Here is a 16,344-nt window from a genome sequence, read left to right as displayed (position 1 = left end):
AAGACTCTAAATGTTGCTATGGAAACCTGTTTTGGAAATTTAAATCAAACTGTTCCAGAAAAAAAAAAAAAACTTCTCAAACTTAAGGATTCTTTCCATCAAATGGAAAAAAATATTAATATTTATAAAAATAATACTTAAAATTATGAAAATTATTTTTATACATTTACTTACCTAAAATAGAATAGGTTTTTTACTCTATTTTCATTTCTTTTGATGTTTTTAATTTTTATAAAATATCAATATTTACATTTTGAATCCTGATAAATTTGGAATATTTCATATATCATCAACCTTGAGTGGCTTTAAAGGGGCTTTAAAGGGTTATGGGCTACTCATTCCTATATTGAGCCCACTTTAAACTGTTTCAAGTGGGCCTAGTAGATTTGACTGACTTGCTTTACTAGGAGGGGGCCACAGTTGACGCATAATAGGCTAATAATTAATATCGCCAAAAAAAAAAAAAATCTGCTAAAATGTGAGTTGGGAGCCATGGTTTCAAGTTTCAACAGAACGGCTGTTCTTTATATATCACGCACAGACTTTTCTGAGTTTCTGATAAATTAATAGCGTGGAAAAGCTTCTGGGTAGCCGCCCGTTTGCGATGCAAAACACAACTGAGAAGCTCCCTTTCTGTCAGTGAGTGAACAAACTGACCCTCTTTCCGCTACAGCTTTTGTTCTTTCTCGTAAGATTTGGCGGCCTCTCTCATGCAAGTTTATCGAGGTATGTTTCCTCGCCCAAATTTCTGTGTTTCAGACATTTTGCAAAGGGTGTCTTCCTGACTTTATTTTTTCTCGTTGAGACTTGCTAATCTCTGCTCATTTCAAGAACTATATTATGCAGTAGGTTTTTTTTTTTTTTTTTTGTTCTTGCTTTCGTGGAATTCCGATTCGTTATCTTATTTTTTGTATATTCTTCGTTTTTGTTATCTGGGTGGTTTTGTTTTTTTATTTCTGTTGAATTGAATTTCTACTATTCGTGCTATTGCATGTCTCATTTCTCTTATGGGACTTTTCCTTATGCTGTTGCTGGGGAATTTGCGGGGTTTGATGATTCTAAGGACTGGTTCCTTCTGGTGGTACCTCTCTCTTATTTCCTGAATGCGTGTGCATGCTATTGCTTTAATGGAGTTGCTTCTTGTTGGACTATTTGAAATTGGGAATTTTGCTCGTTCTTGGGTTAACTGATTACCGGGGAAAGATCGGCCAATTGTTCTGTTCCGGTGGGCGCTTCTTCGTTGTGCATACTTTGTTACCTTTTGTGAGTCCTGGAGGTTTTCCGGCAGACTGCAATGGAACTATAACTATACTGGTGGATTAAATACAAATTCCTGAGAGTTTGCTTACACTTGCATGCAGCCAACTATGGATCTTCTATGCGCACTTTTTGGTGCAAATACCAATAGTTGTACGAGTTGTCTCTTTTATTGGTTTAGTCCTGATCACTGGCATTCTACTGTCCTGCATAAAGTATCTCTATGCAATTTTACGTGCATACTTCCTACTCATTTTGAAGATCCTTTTCCACCTTATGCTTTCTATTTTTCTAAAATCTAAGCTGACAAAGGACTATTGTAAAACCCACATGACCCCTAAATTTATTCTTGTAGCGCTGACCATTCCATGTATCTGCTTCAATACTTTATTCCATCTTGGGAGAGCCATTTGCCGTCTAAAGTTTTATACTTTCTTTTCCCTTATCTGCCCCTTTCTTTATTAATCAAATTCCACCTTACTTTCCATTTTCATTTAGGAGAAAGAGCAAATGGCATGGAATCTCTAGCAAATTGATATTACCCTGATTCAATACACAAGGAAGTTTTTTAAGGCCAACCGCAGCTTAACATTAATCCTATGGATATGTACTCCTTAAATTGCTTATGTGCCCTTTTTGCATATTTAATTACTTGGTAATCACCTTGATACATATCTTTTGGTGCCTTCTTGTATTTCCCTCATTTCATTTCACAAAAAGGGAAAATCACTGCTATGTTCCTTTTTAAAAAAAAGACACAAAAGGCCAAAAAAAAGCTGAAGGGATTCTTCGTTTCCTGTGGCATATCCATGATGACAAGGTTAAATGGATAGCTGGCAGACCAGTTCTACTCTTACCCTTCCAATACTACCATCATCTGGAATTTATGGAAAGAGAGCAATTAGGGAATATTTGAAAACAAATAAAGATCATGGGTGGGTTAGTCATTGGAAAGATCATCCACTATATCCTTTTTTGGACATGTAACGTCCATGAGATCGCTCATCTCCCTATGTGGCTATTCGGAGAAGATAGAAATTTATTGTTAATATGACCTCTCCGCATGTCATAAATCTAGTGGCCTGGGTGCATCCTCAGGAGGGATGGTTGAAGATCAATTCTTATTGTAGCTCTAGGGTAAAGACTCGAGAGGCAGGTGGTGGACGATTTAATGGAATTAAAGTGGTGTGTTCTTCTTGTTTTCTCTTCTCCTTTTGGGCTGTGTTAATCCATGGTAGCAGAGCTAAGAGGTCTCCTCCAAGGCTTGCATCTGTACGAGGATAAATTTTCAGCCCTCCTAATCGTTTAAAGGAACTCAGCAGTAGTTGTTGCTTGGACCTGGTGAAGAAACCCCCCTGGGAGCTTTCTGGTTTATTTTATTCAGATTGTAGGTTTGATTTTAATGAGCTTGTTGGCATCTGTAGCAGTAGCAAGGAAATCTTGGCCACATACTCTGGCCCTATTGGAATAACAGACTCAAATGAAGCTGAATTCAGATCTCTCCTTACTGATCTAAAACTTTGCAAGCAGCGATTTCCAGACAGAGAAATAATAATTGAAGGAGACTCGGCACTTGTCATTGGATGGTGCTCAAAAAAGACTCAGGTCCCCTCCGCTTTGTCCATATCGTAGATCAAGTCTTTTCCATTTTGTAACACCTTATATTTCTCTTGGTCTCATGTTTGAAGAACAGCCAATGGTGTAGCTGATAATCTTGCTAAAGAGGGGGTAAATCTTCAACTCCTTGCCATGGACCCTCTTAGCACTTGCTTTTTGTTGCTGTTTTCCTTAATAAAACTTCAATCTTTAAAAAAAGAAAAGAAAAATTCTGTAGCTTTGTGGCAGACTTGAGAGTTCTCCTCCAAGATCTGTGGTTCTTTTCAAGTGACAATCCTCCTCTTTTATCAATGAGGACATCTTGGCAGTGGTCATCGCATGGTCTTCGGGGATAAAAACCCTTTGGGGTGCTTACTGGTGTGCCCCAATGAGATTGAGGACATTGGCAGATCCAGCACCATATGCTGGCAGTATGTCCTTTAGGGCACCAATGTTGCGGTGGATGGCCTGGCTAAGGAATAAATAACCCGTCAGCACCTCACTATTGGCAAATCTTTCCCTTTTATGAATTTTTAAGTTTTTTAATTTATTGTTATTATTTTTTGTGGCTGCTGATGTTGGATCAATTTTTTTTATCTCTTTTTCCTTATTTCCATTATACTTTTTTTGTTTGCACTTGTGCTCTTTGCTCTGGTTTGGGATCTCTTAATGAATTCTTAATTCTCATCATCTTAAAAAAAAAGCAAATCTGAGGAAATATAATTCATCAATTTCCAATTACATGTAGACTAAACAGTAACAAGAATAAATTTACATTATCTTATTTCCGGAATTTATTTTTCTGCCCAGGCTTACCAATCTTAATAATCACATGAATATTCCTGCAGATTTTGATTTGGATTAAATGACATCCATGAGGGTATCTGAAGTTTTCTAGAGCTGCTGGCTGCTGAATTCAACTTTAATGGCTCGAAAGGGTAATCAGAAGAAGAATGGGTTAGGCCGTAATGCTTCTTTGGCAGAGAAGAAAGAAAAGGGGCATAAAGGAAAATTTTCTGAACAGGAAGACCATCAAAGCGGTGGTTCGCCAGTAGAAAGGCTGGGTAAGGAAAAATACTTGCAAGAGGATCAAAGAAAAAACCCAAGAGCCACTTGTTCATCTTTTGATATTGATCCAAAGAATTGTATGGGAAATGAATCTGCATCTGAAACATCAGATTTAAGAGGCGATGATCCTGCGGATGGGTTGTATCCTGAATTAGTGATGGGCGATCCTGGGCCTAATATACTAGCTGGATGGAGTTTGGGTGCTTCAGCTTTGTCCATTTTAAAGGTAGCAGCTGGATGGTTCGAAAAACAGAAGCCACTGTTTGATACTATTATGACCCTTCTAGCAAGTGGTCATGATTATTTACGCCTCAAAGTTGAGCATTTATACCCCATCATTTGGCGGTGGGTTGTGCGTTTTGGAAAATTGGTTCTGCTTCTATCAGTGGTTTGGCTTGACTGCAGCATTAGGGGCCTAGATTCATTGTTGAGACTTGGGACCACATCTTTCTTTACAGTTCTTTGGTGCAGCATTCTCTCCTTGATGGCTATGATAGGGTTTTCTAAGTTTCTTGTAATGCTGGTAAGTTATTTGTCGGGTAAGCTTCTTTTGTTTCACTGTATTTTCTTGTCATTTCTTTCTCAATAATGAGATCTACATATTTTACAATGTGCTTATTATTGTACAAGTTGACTTTTGATGACTCTTACATAGTATTATTTTCTTAGTTTAAAATGTACTCTAAATAGTATCCATGATTTTTTGCTGATATTAACTATCCCTTGAATGTCTGTAATCTATCACTCTCATGTATTTGATATATGAACTGTATATTTATCTAACTACTGGAAGAGGCTTATATTTGCTGGATTTAACTAGGTAAAATTTTCAATTGAGTTCTCATCATATATTTGCTGGTTCCAAATGAGATAGAGGACATGTTTCTTCCTATATTATGCTTTGATTTACTGAAGCTTCAATATGGTTATACCTTCAAAACTTATTCTAATTCTGTTAAACTCCTGGGTGGTTCAGGTAATAGCGGCTTTTATGGCTCTTTTCATTGGCGTCACTCTTTCTGTTTTATTTATTACCGTCTTTGCAACTGTATGTTTGTGGGTGTATGGCAGCTTTTGGATAACTGGTCCTGTCATCATTGTTGCAGGTTTGCCCCTTGACATGTTTTTTGAACTTGTACTGTTTTCTTTCATCTGTTTTAATATCTCTTTTTTTCTGTTATAAATTGCAGGAGCTGCGTTTAGTTTAAGCCGTGAACAAGTCACTCTTTTAATCACCACTTTGTACTCCATGTACTGTGCAGTAGGATATGTTGGTTGGCTGGGTTTGCTTTTGGGAATAAATTTGTCTTTTATTTCAAGTGATCTTCTGATACACTGTTTGAAAGACAACATAAATGAGCACGGGTCTGCTAGTTTCTCGGACCAACATGAGCAATCTGGGGAGAGGTCAGGAAACTACTTTTATGGTAAGCACGGTGATTCCTTTCGAACTACTTCAGGAAGTTTCATGGATCATGACACAGGAGTTCCTTCAACTAGTGGGGCTGAGACAGAGATGACATCAGAGGATGAAGTTCTTAGGCTCTTAGGCTGTGGTGACCACTATACAGCTTTGGGTTTGGCTCGTTTTGATAACATAGATGATGCATTTCTAAAACGGGAGTACAGGAAGAAGGTAGGCACAATCTCAAATTGACAAATTCAAGGCATTTATAGCTCTAATGAGTCTGGTCGAAGTTGTAGGGGCATATGCTTGAGGTTTTCTGGACAAACATTATGGATGGGTGACAGTCATGAAACACCAAACTGTTTATCCTGGCTTTGATATCATTAACCAGAAAAATGACGGTCCAAGAAAAAAGCCAGTAATTATCAATTGGTACAGAACTTAGGTAGCCCCTTGTGTTTCTTCCCCCTCACACCCTGCCTCCTCCCCTCCGCCCTAAAAAAAAAAAAAGAAATATAAGAAAGAAAGAATATTTGAACAGAAGACAATGGATAAAACCTTTCATTCAATGGCGGGGGGGGGGGGGGGGGGGGGGGGGGGGGTGGGTGGGGGGTGTTGTCCTCTATTAAAAAAATGAAAGATAAATAGGGAAACTGTTGATCGACCTGGGTTATTTAGTTTGTGAGATATTTGGTTTATATTTCATCCATGGATCTCCAATTTTTTACTTTGCATATAACCCAGTATCCTGTTGTTCTCTTATATTGGTATTCTCAGCATGCTTGGTTGTCCTTGAACTTTACTTTTAAACCCTCTTTTGGGGTCTCACATTTTGGTTCTTTTGTACCTTGTATTGAGTAATTCTTTATAAATGTGTTTCCTCAGGCAATGCTAGTGCATCCTGATAAAAATATGGGTAATGAGAAGGCTGCTGAAGCCTTCAAGAAACTTCAGAATGCATATGAGGTACATCTGGCCCTGTTTTCCTTGCTATTGTTAAGAACTGCAACTGTCTTTAATCCGTCTGCCTTATGTCTGAAAATATCAAGATTAGGTTTAGTTGCCATATAAAGGGAATCTTCATATCCAGGTTTTATTGGATTCTGTCAAGCGGAAAGCATATGATGATGAATTAAGGAAGGTCGAGCTGCTCAACTACTTCCGTAGTTTCCAAAGTGCTTCTCAACAGGTGGCTACTTCTTCTTCTTCTCCTTTTTTTTTTTTTTTTTTTTTTGTTTTTTGAAATAAAGTTGCTTCCACAATGGTCTTCTTCTGCTATTAAGCCATTTCTATTTCCTCATTAGTTTTGATTTTGGTGGTTCTCTAGAATCGGAGGCCTGGGATTTTTGCTGCGGGTTTCACTCATTCTGAGGTTGATGATGGGGATCTGTTTGGAGATTCCAGAAGAATAGCCTGCAAGAAGTGCAAGCAATTCCATCTCTGGGTCCTTGTTGAAAGATCTAAAGCTCGTGCAAGATGGTGTCAGGTTTACTCTCTTTTTTTTTTTTCTCTAACAATTTGGCTGACTAAATGCTTCTCCATTGGGTACTAATGCACTCATTAGAAGAAACAGATGGGACTGATTTTCTCGTTTCTATGGATTTTGCACTGCAGGACTGTAAAGACTTTCATCAAGCTAAAGATGGGGATGGATGGGTTGAGCAGTCTTCCCATCCCCTGCTTTTTGGTTTGTTACAGAAGGTATAATAAAGTATATTAATTTTCTTGTCTTTATTTGTCACTGCAGCCAAAGGGGTCTATGCCTCGTCAACCCATAAAGATTAGTGTCTTTACCCTAGATGAATGAGAGTGCTCTTGTCATATTTTTTCCTTTATTTATGGACACTATCAGTTGTCTGTGAAAGTAGATCGATTACCTTTTGCCTGAAAAAAGTTCAAATTGGTAAGTAAAATATAAATGTTACATGTTTCCTGTTGTTGATATGAACTGATAGATGGTCGTTTGAGCAGGCTGATGCGCCTTTGGCCTATGTTTGTGCTGATAGTCAGATATTTGATGCAACTGCATGGTATCTTTGTCAGGTAAAACTCTGAATCCTGGATAGCTTAGTTCCTTGTTCACGACCACAGAATTCTAAGAAGAGCAGATGTAGTGGGTCTTGATGCTCATGCACTCTTGCCCATGGTCAATAAATAATATAAAGAAGTGGCAAATACAGAAAGATAGTGATGCATTCTGAAGTTTCTTTCAGTTTTTTTTTATCATAGTACATGGTTTCTATAAAATACTTGGGAACTTTGCAGAGGAAAACATCTCTCAATTGCATACTAAAAATAAAAGAGCACCCTCTCAGCTTTTCTATCTGGATTTTAAATTCCATTTGTGTGTATTCCTCCAGGGAATGAGATGTCCAGCTAATACCCACAAGCCAAGCTTTCATGTCAATGCCAGCATCGTGTCTAAGCAGAGCAATAAGGCCAGTAGTAGCACATCGCACAAGGGTGGTCCCAGCCTCAACATGGACGAGCCAATGACTGAGGACGAGTTCTATGAATGGTTACAGAATGCAGTACAATCTGGCATGTTTGAGACCAGCAATAGCCCAACTGAAAGCACGGCTGCGAAAGGTGCCAGTTGCTCCAAAAGCAACACTGGTAAAAAGAAGCGCAAGGGGAAGAAGCAATGGTGAGACATCTAGTGGTGACCGGATGTGCAAATGGTTCAAGTTCAGGGTTGAGGATAAGACTCTTTTCAAAGAAGCTTATGAGATGTATTTCACCTCACAGCAAGGTTTTATAAACTGCAGAAATGCGTAAATGATCAGTCCTATTTTTGTTCAAGTTTCTATGCAAATTTTGTGTAAAGTAATCCTATTTTCTTATGCAAGAGCATGTCGATAGAAAATCCCCCGATATGTTCTCCTCGCTTTGCGCAGTTGAACTTCCAACCGAAGTCGATACAGTAGTTACTTCCAACAATCTCAACTACAATGAATAAAATGCCAATAAGAGACCAAAAAAAAAAAAAAAACAAGGAAGAAAAACGCACAAACACTGTTTTAGCCAAGTCTAGAAGGCATAAAACTGCATTCCGTTGGAGTCAAAAGTAATGACGCATAGATCGTTTGACTGCCCTTGGGCCTCATTAATGGTTGTAACAAATCGTAGAAGCTGCAATTGAAATTCAGCTAATTGCAGCCTTCAAATTGCGAGGTTCGCTCTGTAGTGTGTGACCATACTTGAGTAACGAAGTGATGTGTTGAATCTCTTTGGGCATAGACCCAGTGAGCACCTGTTTCCCATTCAAATAAAGCATAAGATGCATAAATTCAGGCTCAAAGTAAGTACATTGTTATAAGCTTTGTTAGAGTTGTAATACCTCATGCCCTGTCTCTGTTATAAGGACTTCATCCTCGATCCTTATGCCAATTCCCCGAAATCTGAACACACCATAATAAGCTACAATTGCAAAGAGATCTTACATTCTCAAGAGGTAAAAAAATATGTAGCAGAAGATAAGTAGTACCTCTCCGGCACGTCGAAAGACGATGGAATATATATTCCCGGTTCTATTGTTATTACCTGCCCATGCAATTTTTTGAAGAGTGTCATGCCATAATATAAAATTAGAGGGATACAAACGAATTCAAGAATAGAAGCATGAAAAGTGAACTATAAAATTGGAAAAATACATGTCTAATATAACAAGAGCCATTAGTTCCATGGGTGCTTCCTAGTTGGGTCACACGAACTGTAGAATTTGAGAGCAAACTTACCACACCAGGCTCCAAAGGCCGGTCATTACTAATCATGGAACAGTCATGAACATCCATTCCTAAGTAATGACCGATGGAAGTTGGATTTAGCTGATGGTAAGAATGCAAATCATTCTTGTCCCCTTTCAAAACTCCAATTTTTGCAAGTCCTTTGAGGAGCATCTCAGTCTGCTCTTAAATGTGAACACAAAGAGCACTACATTGTTAAGAAAGCCAGTATACTTTGAATCTTTTGCTAAAAGTGGCAATAGAATTCAAAACATGTATTTGATATGTCTTACCGAATACTGATGTATTTGACGAATGCTCACACCGGGTTTACAAAGCTCCACACACTCCTTATTTATCTCCAGAATGAGATTGTAAAGCTCCTCCTAAAATGCAGAGGCCACAACGTTAGATTCGATAGATGGCCTTTTTTTTTGCACATTCCAATAACAGAAAGATTGGAATGAAATTCCATTATTCCATACTTGAGCAGTGGAAAAGCTACCACAGGGTGGCCAAGTACGAGTGAGATCACTAAGATAACCATGTAATTCACATCCCATGTCCATCAAAACAAGCTCTCCAGCTTTGACCTGCTAAGCATCAAATAACCACATTAATGTTTGTAATAAATGTTTGATATATACAAGAGTTAAATTACATATTTAGATATAAAAATCATTGTACCGTCTGGTCATTTCTAGAGTAGTGTATAACACTAGCATTTGCTCCACCACCAACCACGGGATTGAACCTAGATATTAAAAAATAAAGGTCACTAGAATGACTTCCAAATGAATTAGAATAGCAGATATATGCTTTCAACAAACAAACACTTACGCCATTCTTTGTGCCCCTCTCATTTTGCATTCAAATTCAACCTTAGCTGCCAACTTACTTTCCTCAGGTGATGTTGTGGACAGTAACATTGTCTGTATAAGAGCCTATTCATGGCAATAATTGATGTGTCATTAATCCCATATGCAAACACTCAGAAGTTTTAACATCATACACTCTTAACCAAAGTAGACAACTTACAAGGAGAAAATAAAATTCAGGAAACAATAACAATTCAGCAAGTTGTCATTTTATAACAAAAAAAAAAAAAAAAAAAAATACAGATACATATAGATGAATAAGTATAATTACTTTTGTGTTTGGCAGGTTCAACAAAGTAATTCCTATGGAAACCCAAGCAAAATAATGCAGCAGAAAAAAATAGAAAGTTCACAGCTTATTAGTGAAGAAGAAAAAATAATGATATGTGAACTACCTGGCAAGCAATTGAAGCAGATTGTTTCATCAATTTAATTTCAGAAGGTGATTTTTTCCATCTCAGCTCATGTGTATATGGAGAAAGATCTTTGACTTTTCCATTGTAAGCCACCTTGCGGAAGGCGTCCAGATCTGTATAAGCTGGTAACGCAGTCTTTTTAATATGAAACAACTTTGATGTATTACTAATCATTGGGGAGAGGATCTGCATCACAAATTACAACATGCCCCAGCAAAACTATCGTTAAACTCGGAAGGCAAAATTAGCTTAACATCAGAAAAAAGTCGTGACTACGTCAGATGATTTTGTGTGACAATAGACTATGCATAAAAATAAAAAAGTAATTAGCTGAACTGACCTCACGCATTTTATTTAGTGGGTATGCCTGATCAGCCCTGAATGTGTGTACAGCTGCTTCAATTCCAGCACTTTGACCTTGCCAAGTCACTTCCTGCATGATGAAATAACAGGGTAGGTACAGACAGATTGTAGAGACAAGGAAAAGAGGTTTTTTGAATGGTATTGTAAATAAAAGTATGAATCTTCATATAGCTTCTTCCTTCTTCCTTGTTTTAGAAAGAAGAACTTGGTCTAGTACATTAAAAAAGAAGAAGCTGGTAATGCATTTTATGCAGGACAGGAGGCCATCTCAGTAACTTGTATGGCCATACACTTGAGACTTCGTAGTGGTAAACATGATTGCTATGGATAAAGAGTTGTGCCATAGCACTCATATTTGTTCCATTAGTTCATGAAGCATAGGTAAGCAAGTCCTGATAATCACCTGGTTTTTCCATTTAGTTATCCTACAAGAATAGCATATTTGAACAATTCCTACAGCAGGTCCACAACTTACATTTAACCATCGGTAACACTTAATAACCAGAATTTTTCATTGTGATAGAAAAAAAAGCTTACTTGAGGGTCAGGACCAGGCATAAACATGCATAAGCCACAGTCATGGCCTAAAACTGCTATACCACCAGGTTGTTGGCAACCTGTGAGATATAAATAATCAGCATCCTGTCTAAATGGATAAGGGACCACATCGGTCATCATTTTAATTGGTGCCGATGCAAAAATTGCTAAGCCCTTGTCAGGTAGAAGTTCTGATAATTTCTCTCTCCTCAAGACGTACTCATCAGCCATAATGCTAGGCGTTACCTCGCCTTCCTCCAACAGCTACATAGAAAATGAAAGAGTCAATACAGCAGCCATATAACAGCATGTAACAGTTGACTTGCAACTTCTAAAAATTTCTAAAAACAAGCCAATTCCAACAAGGAGATAACAAAGCAGCACCTGAGGATGCGTTGCAGGGGTGGGCTGCCCAGCATCAAATATCTTACTGGTAGAATAAGCTTGAAGAGAGATATTCTCATTCAACAATTGGGCCACTTGTGAACCAACCTATGGAATGACATGAATTGCAGATGATGAATAATTCTAGCACCATGGGATCAATATGAAATCCGCAAGCACGATAACAATGTAACCATGGTTCAATCATGAAACTTTCAGTACTTAGTTTCAAAAGTTTAAATGACACCTTCTGAAGCCCCAAAAGTAATAAAATTCAACTCATTCCACCAAATCAATACTCAATTCACTCACTTACAGAAAACATAAACTGGAATCCTCGAAAATCTAATGGATGACCATTCAAAAATGATAAGAGGAGATAAAAATGACAAGATTATTCACTAATCACGAGTCTGAGTAACTATTCCTGGCCTGTTGGAATTGTTGACTCCACCCAAGGCCGAGATTCAGGCCCTTCATTGTGGTCTCCTCTTTCAGTCGAGAATGGGTGGTTAACTTTGGATTGAAGGGGATTCCAGAGCTATTATTGGGTGGTGCTCCAAGCCCACTCACCCTCTTGGCGTCATTGGCCTGCTTATCATGAAATAATAGATATCGCCAGCCTCTTTACTAGTCACTGAAACCATGTTCCGAGATCAGCCAATAGCCTAGCTGATTCTCTTACTAAAAATGGGGTAATCCCGCAATCTATCGTTGTCAAGGACCCGTACCAGTTTGTTCCTCTTGTTGTTGCTTAATTTGGAATAAAACTCGCCATTCTCAATAATTTAAGGGGAAAAAAAACGAGTTCGACTTCTGTAACAGAAAGTGCAACTTTTTCCAGCCCTCCGGAAACACAAACAGTGAATACCAAATAGATAGATAAAAACAGTAGAAAAGTGAGAGCTCCTCTTCCAGGTGTACAGAAACCTATATTCTGAGATAACACTCCAGCATCACTTAAACCCATTAAAATGACCAAAGTAACAACAACATCAAAAGAGACCTAAAATATTTACGAGACCCCGATTTTGTACTCCCCATAGCTATCAAACTAATAAATCCCGTTGGAGAAGTACCGCAACAAGAAATGGATTGTTTTACAAAGGAAGAAGAAACAATCGGAAAACAATGAAAATTTTGTATACCTGACGAAAGTAGGCTTCATTAAGAATTTTTCTCTTCAGTGCCTGCATTACAGCTGCGCCTGCTTCCCGCCCTCTCACTTCTCCCTGAACTTTCTCGTTCTCGAATTACTTAACGAGGGCCTTTCTTTACATGAAATGATAATAAACCCATTTACGAAATTTCATTTCAAAAATGGAAAACCCATCGATCAAATTGGATTTCAACAAAACCGATGATAAATCTATCTCTTTCTTTATTCAATTCAATGTTAAAATAATGAAAATAGAAAGAGCCTAATTATGCTGTTAGAATTTTAGAATATCTGGAAAACGTAAAAAATTTAAAACAAGGATTATCTGTTAATTTTTTTTTCCAAATTATTATTTTTATTTAGTCATGGATTTCATGATAAAACGTGATGATCATTTATGAATGATCAATGACACTGATATAAAAAATTACAAGATTTAAATTGATGTGAGGTCTTGTATCCGATTTAGTTCTCTGATTTGATCTCTATGCATAAACCCGCCCCCCCCCCCTCCAAAAAAAAAGTGGTTCAACCAACTCACTTTTTGTCTCCTTATTTTCTCCTATCTTTTTTATTAACTACATACATACAAAGAAAGAGAGACACACCATGTGTCATTGATGTGTTACGTCCTTTGCTTGGGTGACACTCTTCAATGATGTACCACATAATTTGTTTATGTGGCTTTTGTATCATATTTGATTTCGATGGTGGTTTGGTACGATCAATTACATCTCTATCGTTGATGGTGCTTTGATTTTAATAATTGATTTATATGTTGAGAGAAAACTCTGATTTTGACAAAATCTCTATGCTTTGATCATCAAGAGTTTTAACTTTTGGCCTTCGGTTAGTTGGTGATGGAACTCATTCAATCTTGGTTGTTAATCAATGACAATTTAAATCATCAATCAGGTGTTAATTTTTTAATGATTAGTTTTTTATGCTTATGGGTCATTAATTTTTTAAATTTTTTAATAATTAATTTGTTAAATCTGGCTTGGTGGTCCGTCAAACCTGGTCTGCAGGTTCACACTGCCATGGACTGTTGGAGGCATCGAGGAAGAAACAGTTAAGTTTTCGCATCCGTATGCCAACCTCACCAGTTACATCTCTGCTCTCTCCTGTTCCATCTTATTGGAAACCTGTAATTTGGCAGTTTTCTGAAGGTTCTTCGATTTGTTTTTGCCCTTTTCAAAGATTTCATGCGTAGTTATTTTCATTCAGACACTGCGACCTCCTGCTGTCAGACCCACAGATGTTCTGGTAAATCAAAATCTCCAGTTGCAGATTTACTTCGGTTTCATAGAGCTTCCTTACTCCACCAACCTCAGAGACGTGGAAGCTCTCTGTTCGTCCAGTGTCCCGTTTCACTGCTCCATTTTAATTGCACGTTAATTTCTCAACAGTTTTCATTAAAACTGTCCAACTGTCTACTTCCTCCCCTGCCTAAACTGTGTCTGTGCTTTTTATCCCTGTTCCCAGTCGAAGATAAGATTACCGATTACCCTTTCTGAGTCCAATTCTAAACAGAAGATTACTTCGACGAGCCCCCAGAAAATCTCTAAGAGACTAATTACGGAAAACAAACAAATACCAGCCTCTCCAGCTGGATCATCAAGTGATGGTCAAGTCCCTTTAGATCTCTTTGAGACGTAAAAGACTTCTAAAAAGACATTCTTAAAGGCGGAACTCATCTTAGCCTCCCGCTGCAAAATCGTGATTCATGAGAGTGAATTAGCTTTCCACCTAATCATTGAAGGATACCGATCGAAGCCTTAAAGCCCACATTCAATGGTCTCGTCCGGACCAAGCCTTCTTCGCGGTGCTCCCCTGTATATAAGCCTCGGCATTTCGAGATCTCAGGGACAAAAACACAAACATGTCTCTGGTGACGGCAGAGCAGAGGGCTAAAGCTGAAATTTACTACGGAGACGCGATATGCCAAGAGAAATCCAAGTTCCTACTCCAGGAGGTGGGACTACCGAGGGGCCTCCTGCCTCTGGAAGACATCATCGAGGTGGGTTACATTGAAGAAACCGGGTACGTCTGGCTCATCCAGAAGAAGAAGAAAGAGCACAAGTTTGAGAAGATCAACAAGGTCACCTCTTACGCCACCGAAGTCACCGCGTACGTCGAGAAGTTCAAGATTAAGAAGCTCACTGGGGTCAAGGTTAAGGAGTTTATTTGGCTCACGCTTAATGAGATTCACGTCGACGATCCGCCCACCGGGAAGCTGACCTGCAAGACCTCCACCGGACTCTTCAGGACCTTCCCCACCGAGGCCTTCGAGCTCGAGGAGGACAAGAAGTAGTGGAACCCTGGACTAGTCTCCTCGGAATGCTTTCTGCTGATCTGGACGTTTTATCGAATAAAATAATAGTAGGAATTCTGCAACTTCTGTGCCTCCATTTTAGTTTCGTTTCCGTTGGAAAAGTTAGAATGGATGAGGTTGGTTTCCTCTGAGTCTTGCTTTTGTCTTACCATTTAATACCAACACTCTCTTGTAAAAACACCAAGAATTATGTCTTGGAAAAAAATAAATTATCGTTAGTGTGACCTGTCTGTGCTTCCTTTCAGAAAAGCTTCCGTAGAATCAAAACGAAAAAGTCTATTAGGTAGTAAACGGAAAAATATCATCGAAAAAATTCTTTGAAATCCTTCGGTTGTATAATTATGAAATAATGTACATTTATTTTTAATTTAAAAAAATCAAACACCTAAAACACAAATTTCTATTATTATAGACATGAAAAATTAATCATCAGAATTTAAACCCAAATAAGGTCCAAATCATCAACATTGGTCAATAATTTAATATTTATGGAACGTAATCTTGATCGACTGACCAAAGGCAAAACTCTCAAAGGTCAAGGCATGAAAGTTTCTTCAAAAAATCAATCAAAATCTTGATCAATCAATTGCTACAGTAAAGTAGATTGTGATGGGGCTACTGTGATATTAAATTAAAGAAGAAGGCTCCCTCAATGCTATATAAACAAATGAGGTGATATATGGATAATTGTAATATTGTAAGAGAGTTCTACCCAAAGCAAAGGATGAGAAGAAAAACGGGAAAAAAGGATAAATAGTCGAACTACATCTATTAAAGAACCCATATAAGGTTACTTTCAAAGGAGGAGGGTTTTCAGAGAAGATAAATTGTTGGAGAAAATTTGAACCATGTTCATACCCTTTTTTCACAGATAGCAGTCAGATCACAGCCAGATTCAAAGGGACCATGAGCAACGGCTATATGCCAGTATCGAATCGGTTCCTTTTCAAAGATGCATCTTTGTACATGGCAACCAGCGAACTGAAAAACAGACTTGTCACTACTCAAATCAAAACATGAATCAACAGAGAACGTTGCTTAGCAACGATATCACTCTGTAACCATTTGCAACTACAGAGAAGACTGGAGATACTAACAAACAGCATTTAGTTTGGTTCCACAGATTCTTTCATGTTTGTCAGAAAGCCTCAAGAGCCTGAACAGGAAAAAATGCACAGAAACCGTCAGAAAAAGAAAAAGTAAACTCCAATTGTATCT

General features: G+C 38.1%; 3 protein-coding genes across 5 annotated transcripts; 2 read left to right on the top strand and 1 right to left on the bottom strand.

Moving 5' to 3' along the window:
* Positions 1 to 579: 579 nt before the first annotated feature.
* LOC137955916 (uncharacterized) lies at positions 580 to 8,121 on the top strand. 3 transcript variants are annotated; one of them, XM_068803139.1, is made up of 11 exons: positions 580 to 726; positions 2,685 to 2,985; positions 3,702 to 4,444; positions 4,898 to 5,027; positions 5,112 to 5,557; positions 6,215 to 6,295; positions 6,420 to 6,518; positions 6,657 to 6,815; positions 6,944 to 7,030; positions 7,301 to 7,372; positions 7,690 to 8,121. In XM_068803139.1, exons 3-11 carry the CDS (start codon positions 3,779 to 3,781, stop codon positions 7,978 to 7,980), a joined length of 2,031 nt encoding a protein of 676 aa, XP_068659240.1. In that variant the 5' UTR covers positions 580 to 726; positions 2,685 to 2,985; positions 3,702 to 3,778; the 3' UTR covers positions 7,981 to 8,121. The 3 variants fall into 3 exon arrangements, with proteins under 3 accessions (XP_068659240.1, XP_068659239.1, XP_068659241.1); XM_068803140.1 differs by lacking the exon at positions 580 to 726 and adding an exon at positions 2,234 to 2,598; XM_068803138.1 differs by lacking the exon at positions 2,685 to 2,985.
* Positions 8,122 to 8,184: 63 nt separating this feature from the next.
* On the bottom strand, positions 8,185 to 12,957 carry LOC137955917 (intermediate cleaving peptidase 55, mitochondrial). Its single transcript, XM_068803141.1, has 13 exons — positions 12,781 to 12,957; positions 11,633 to 11,740; positions 11,249 to 11,512; positions 10,689 to 10,781; positions 10,328 to 10,534; positions 9,895 to 9,998; positions 9,742 to 9,808; positions 9,540 to 9,647; positions 9,348 to 9,440; positions 9,067 to 9,234; positions 8,817 to 8,872; positions 8,670 to 8,730; positions 8,185 to 8,582 (listed from the first exon to the last, which is right to left on the bottom strand). Exons 1-13 carry the CDS (start codon positions 12,826 to 12,828, stop codon positions 8,475 to 8,477), a joined length of 1,485 nt encoding a protein of 494 aa, XP_068659242.1. The 5' UTR covers positions 12,829 to 12,957; the 3' UTR covers positions 8,185 to 8,474.
* A 1,693-nt stretch (positions 12,958 to 14,650) lies between these two features.
* LOC137956629 (uncharacterized) lies at positions 14,651 to 15,257 on the top strand. Its single transcript, XM_068804192.1, has one exon. It carries the CDS (start codon positions 14,674 to 14,676, stop codon positions 15,103 to 15,105), a length of 432 nt encoding a protein of 143 aa, XP_068660293.1. The 5' UTR covers positions 14,651 to 14,673; the 3' UTR covers positions 15,106 to 15,257.
* Positions 15,258 to 16,344: the final 1,087 nt, after the last annotated feature.

The sequence above is a fragment of the Aristolochia californica genome, unplaced genomic scaffold, assembly GCF_029961685.1.
Source record: "Aristolochia californica isolate CCGP_79_NKW_82.1479 unplaced genomic scaffold, dmAriCali1.0.hap1 SCAF_2, whole genome shotgun sequence".
NCBI lineage: Eukaryota > Viridiplantae > Streptophyta > Magnoliopsida > Piperales > Aristolochiaceae > Aristolochia > Aristolochia californica.
This window is presented reverse-complemented; position numbering and strand designations above follow the sequence as displayed.

Bases quoted from the DNA above. Each gene is read 5' to 3' on its own strand.
- LOC137955917 (XM_068803141.1), bottom strand. From the start codon at position 12,828: ATGCAGGCACTGAAGAGAAAAATTCTTAATGAAGCCTACTTTCGTCAG. The intron at 10,782-11,248 runs GTAAGCTTTTTT...TTCATCATGCAG, and splicing joins TGCCTGGTCCTGACCCTCAA to GAAGTGACTTGGCAAGGTCA. The intron at 9,441-9,539 runs GTATGGAATAAT...TCTGCATTTTAG, and splicing joins GTAGCTTTTCCACTGCTCAA to GAGGAGCTTTACAATCTCAT.
- LOC137955916 (XM_068803138.1), top strand. From the start codon at position 3,779: ATGGCTCGAAAGGGTAATCAGAAGAAGAATGGGTTAGGCCGTAATGCT. The intron at 5,028-5,111 runs GTTTGCCCCTTG...TATAAATTGCAG, and splicing joins TCCTGTCATCATTGTTGCAG to GAGCTGCGTTTAGTTTAAGC. The intron at 7,031-7,300 runs GTATAATAAAGT...TCGTTTGAGCAG, and splicing joins TTTTTGGTTTGTTACAGAAG to GCTGATGCGCCTTTGGCCTA.
- LOC137956629 (XM_068804192.1), top strand. From the start codon at position 14,674: ATGTCTCTGGTGACGGCAGAGCAGAGGGCTAAAGCTGAAATTTACTAC.